This window comes from Notamacropus eugenii, chromosome 3, assembly GCF_028372415.1.
Source record: "Notamacropus eugenii isolate mMacEug1 chromosome 3, mMacEug1.pri_v2, whole genome shotgun sequence".
NCBI lineage: Eukaryota > Metazoa > Chordata > Mammalia > Diprotodontia > Macropodidae > Notamacropus > Notamacropus eugenii.
Window position 1 is genome coordinate 223,280,814 of NC_092874.1, and position 5,622 is coordinate 223,286,435.

The window sequence follows — 5,622 nt, forward strand, 5'->3', positions numbered from 1 at the left end:
AGAGAAGAAAGGGGAGGACAGGGAGGATTCAGCCCTTAAAGCCTGTTCACTGGGCAGAAATCTGGGACAGCTGCCCAATAGCTGACTTGATATGAGCCAAGTTATTCTGACACAGCCTGCTCTTTCTCCTCAGTAGCTGATTGGATCGGATTGTAAACACCCAGAGAGCTGGGTCCTGAACCTTAAAAAGCAGCGAATTCTCCTGGAATCAGCTCGGCCTTTTCATTTTTGCGCTCATGGCGGTCACTGTCTCCATTGTCCAGCTGGCCATCTGTGTCATCATGTTCCCCATCTTTCTACTCCACTTCTTGGGTCTGTGGGACTGGATATGCAAAAAGCTTTTTCCTTACTTCTTGGTGCAGTTCACCAAGAGCTACAACAGAGAGATGGCTGCCAAGAAGCAGGAGCTCTTTAGCAACATACAGGACTTTGCAGGATCCTCAGGGAAGGTATCCTTGATGGAGGTTGGCTGCGGCACTGGGGCCAACTTTAAGTTCTACCCTCCTGGCTGCAGGATCACCTGTGTTGACCCCAATCCCAACTTTGAGAAGTTTCTGATCAAAAGCATTGCTGAAAGCCGACACCTGCAGTTTGAACGCTTCATAGTAGCTTCAGGGGAAGACATGAATCAAATAGCAGATGACTCCATGGATGTGGTGGTCTGCACCCTGGTCCTGTGCTCTGTACAGCAGCAAGAGAAATTCATCAAAGAGGTGCGCCGAGTGCTGAGGCCGGTGAGTCTGAGAGAGGATACAAGAAGGGTCCTTGTCAACATGGCCTGCTCATGGACAGCGTAGGACATTTCTATAAATCCAGGATAAGAATTAGTACACTAGACCCTCCCAATGCCCCATTCTTCCACCCACTCACAGGGAATTATATAATATTAGTTATGTAACTGTGGTTACATTGTAGGTGGTTCCTAGCTCTCCTGTGCGCTTTAGACTGCACAAAGGTCTTTGCAGGAGAACAGAAAACTTCAGTTTTTTTCAGAGCTGGAAGAGATTGTTAACAGGTAAAATTGCTTGCCTATGGTCATATAGGTAGCAGCTGGCAAAGCAAGGGTACAAGACTAACATCTCCTGATGGCTGTGCCCACATTCTATTTCCTTGATAATGTGAGAAAGGTGTTTGGCTTGAATTATCCAAATAACTGTGACTGGGTGGTCTTGCCCTGAGAACTGAAAAGCTGATTATTATTTTCTGATTACAATATTATAATACAGATACAGTAGCTCTGAAATGCCAGAAAATTATTCTAGTACAACTATTTTTTTTTTTATCAGAAGCCTTCTAGTTGATGGAAATTTGCATATGAGATGTTCCCTGGAAAGTCTTCTTGTGATTTTAGCCTGGTCTGAAACGATACAACCTTTGTTCTAAGAAAAATGTTTGAAAGTGATTGGAGTGTTTCCATGATCACTATTGTCTAATATTTTATGCTATCCCCAGAACCAAAGGAAGAGTGAAATTCAGGCATGAATTTACTGAAACAATACAGACCATTCAGTTGGCATCTCCCCAGCTGTAGTTAAGAAAACAGGGTATATATGAATAATTCAGCTCAGATAATAAGTAAGGCATCGAAGTTATTTTTGCCGCAGCTATCCCCCTGGTAAAGTTGAGAAGTCTTTTAGAAATAGATTTAGAATCTTCCTCATAAATCTTGATGGAAGATATTTCAATAGAATTATTAGTACATAGTAGAGTTCTAACTAAGGTGACATAACTAGGGCTTTACTACAGGGTGCCTTACTTAAAGTATGCTAGATCAAGAGTATGCTGACAGTACTGGTAGTCTTCCAGGAAAATGGAAACAACAGAGTTTAGCACTGAATTAGTATGAATAATAACTGGTTAAAATAAGACACTGTGGCTGTCTAAGGTGATCTCAGCCCTTGCCACACTCTACCCTGTCCTCCTCTTCATCCCAACTAAAGTCTGCCTCAAGACACTTACACCACAGACAAAAATTTAATGATACCTGAAAAATTGCATTCAGGAAATTGTCATTGCCTTGGCTACATAAGAGCAAGAATTCTAGGGAGTGTCAGCCTCTAGGACTCCAGCTGGTATCTTAACTGCAGAGCCAGGATCAGATCTTGTCCCCTTTCCTGTCCTTCAGGCCTAGAATAGAACGGCAGCGATTCTTAACCTAGAGAGGTTTGTGATATTTTTTTTTAATTTTGAAAGCTATATTTAATTATAATTTATGTCTTTTATAATCCTGTAATAATAATAATATAATATAAAGTTACAAATATAATATAGAGCATAAAATTAATATATACATGTCATCTATAACTGTCTTATGTAATATTGCATAAATAATATAAAATGACAAATATTAATACTATAATCCTATAATAAAACATTATTCTGAAATGGGGTCCATGGGCTGCACCAGATGGACAAAGGGGTCCACAACACCAAAAAGGTTAAGTACCCAAGGGCTACTCTGCTGAGCCAGATGTCCACCCTAATTCTTTGTTACCCCTATCTTAGATGATAGGGTAGGAATTTCACCTTCCTCCCAAAGGTGAAAGACACATGTCCTAAAAGATGAAGCAGAGGAGAGTCTGGAACGTAACTATCTTCCTCAAATATGAAAATATCCACACTACATTTATACTGAATGTTCTTCAGATTTTCACTGGGGCCCACAGATATTTATAGCTCTGCTGCTCTGGGTTTCCATTCCATCCCAGGATAGCTCCAGGGTAAATCCTTAGGGGAAGAGGGCAGGGAAGGGAGGCGGCTGAAAGAATCGACTTAAAGCTTCTCATGGGTACAATTGTGAGGCTCCCCTGCCTTTTCATTGACAAATAATTTGTTACGAATTGATTTGTGGATGAGGGAAAGCTGGAGAAAATGCATTAACTTTAAGACTTTGCATGGTCTAAAATACCTAAAATGATTTCGTTTCTTAGGGAGGTGCTTTTTATTTCATGGAACACGTGGCAGCTGAACCATCCAGCTGGAATTTCTTCTGGCAACAAGCGCTTCGGCCAACATGGCAGCTAGTATTTGATGGTTGCGACTTGACCAGAGAAAGCTGGAAAGCCCTGGAGGGGGGCAGCTTCTCCAAACTAAACCTTCAGCACCTGCAGGCACCCGTCTCCTGGAAGATAGTCCGGCCTCACATCCTTGGATATGCCACAAAATAACGGGGTGGGAGAGGAGAGGGAGGAATTTCCTGTTCTCCTTTTAAAACTACAATGGGAAGAAGAGAGACCATTCTCTCTCTCACATTGAAAGGAGGGGAGGGCAGAATGGGAAAAGATAACCTGTTATATTGTATATTTCTAGTTCCTGACCCTCTCCAGGAAAAACATGAAAAAATGCAACCCAGCTCTTAACTATCCAGGATGACTGGGAAACATTTATTGTGGAATACTCAGATAATCTCAAAATCACATTCTATTCAGTACCTTCAGCTTTTCCAACAATATAACATCTTACTCAAGTTGTTAACAAAGGTCTAGGCTGATACAGTTCAAATCTAGCCACGCCACTCATCTGATATGGGAAAAATAATGAATAAAGACTCTTAAATAACTCAAAAAAAACCCCCAAAGGGCTAGGTTGAAATGGACTTGGCATCCTGCCCTGCCTCCCACTCCCTTATTGCTAATGATGTCCAAATTTTGACAGTAGAAAGGAGAAGAAGCTGACTTGGTAATCTACAAAGCCAAATATGGAGGTCCTTAATAATTGAGTCTATGATACACAACAAATTTCCAAAAAGAGATTAGCAGATTTGGTTTCAGAGGAGAGCTTTTTGAGCCTGATGTCGTGGTTGCCATGATTCATTCTGTTTAGAGAGGTCTTTTCTACCTCTCAAGTTCCATTGGCTATTATCTGTAAATATCTAACACTGGTCTCAGCTTATTCAGAACATACATAAATACACAGCTATATTGTTTCATGTGGGATAAAGTGCCCTATTTTTAAATAGTTATTCCTAATAATAATAATACCCTAAGCACCAGATCACAAATGCTTAAGTAATTAAAGCATGCAGGAGACAGCATCATTCAGTAGAAAGAGCCCTGGATTTGGAGGAGGTGGACCTGGGGTTGAATCCTGACTCAGCATGATCCTAGGCAAATCCTTAGCCTCTCTGGGACTTATTTTCCTCATCTGTAAAATAAGTAGGTTGAACTTCGATGACCTCTAAGGTCCCTTCTTGCTTTAAATCCTAGAATCTAAAAGATTATAAAATGTTTTATGGATATAGTTTTACTTGATCTATCTCACAACAAACTCTCATTTTGCAAGTGAGGTTCAGAAAAATCAGTCCAGTGACTTGCCCGGGTTATATAACTTATCTGACATACACACACATACAGATATATTAGATAAACTCATAACTTGGTTGTAAACTTTATATACACATACATAATATATTTATGTGCATATGGACATATGTATGTATATATGCCATATATGCTTGTGTGTATACTCTTAATATATACATGCTTTGTATACACATGTATAAAGTTTACATCCAAGTTATATAAGTTTATCCAACTGATAAAGAATAGAGTGAATATGTGATCTCAGGTCCTCAGATCCATCCAGCTCAAATGTTCTTCCTTAAAAGGGCAAACAGTTTTCTATTTGAACCACAGCCAAGTGCGTTTATTAGGATTATTAATGCCCAAGTCATTCTAGCTACTAAAGAAACAAGAGAATCTAACTATGGCTCATAATTATTAATGTCTGATTAGATTATTCTTTAATGCATTTTGACTCATTAGTTTTAGTATCTATCTACCATTCAGATGCAATAGCTTTTGCGCAGATTAGGGATGGGTCCCCTGGGAACCAAGTACCGTAGTCTAGGGAAGCTCAGTTGACAGTTGAACTCGGCAGCTCCATCTGGATCTTTGTTCTGAATGGCTGGCTCAAAAGCAGCTCTGGGAAGCCAGTTGGGTTACCTGAGTGCTTTGGAAGTAGGTGTAAGTTGTTCTATCTTTGGAAGATTTCATGGGTTCAGTATTATGGCAAATATATTTTTTACATGTTGTATCGTAACAAGTTTGGTATTTGTCTCAAGAAGGCTTTGCAAAGGGAACTTTTTTTAAGTCAACTCAATAAAGAAATTCCTGCTCTTTTTGGAAATCAAACTAAATGTTACATCTTTATTGATTCTTGGATATTTTGTTGTCATTTTCTTTCGTATTTCTAAGGAGTCTTCTCATTTTGGAAAATTATGCTCTTTGTGTGTGAGCTTACAATCCAAGTCACATGTTTTTGCAAGAGTCTTAAATTATACCTTCCTTTTAAAATGTGCAATTATCAATTTAACATGTAAGTAGGGAAAGGACCTATAATTCAGTCAGAATGGGTAAACTCCTGGTATGGAAACTCCCTTACTCAAACATATCATGACCAGTTTACAACTTAGTAGTTAAGTACTTGGGAGAGAGTTGTTCAAAGTATATAGATTACGTAGTAAAAACTAAACGGTTTGCCCATTTGCAACATGGGTAATATGAAAATGTTTTGCATAACTACACATATATGATCTGTATAAAATTGCATGTCTTCTCTAGAAGTGGGGAGGGCAGAGAGGGAGGTAAAGAATTTGGAACTCAAAATTTTAAAAATTAAATG

At 39.3% G+C, this 5,622-nt stretch overlaps 1 protein-coding gene across 1 annotated transcript; it reads left to right on the plus strand.

Annotated features, from left to right (window-relative positions):
* Positions 1–97: 97 nt before the first annotated feature.
* TMT1A (thiol methyltransferase 1A) lies at positions 98–5,137 on the plus strand. Its single transcript, XM_072654683.1, has 2 exons — positions 98–734; positions 2,931–5,137. Exons 1-2 carry the CDS (start codon positions 237–239, stop codon positions 3,165–3,167), a joined length of 735 nt encoding a protein of 244 aa, XP_072510784.1. The 5' UTR covers positions 98–236; the 3' UTR covers positions 3,168–5,137.
* Positions 5,138–5,622: the final 485 nt, after the last annotated feature.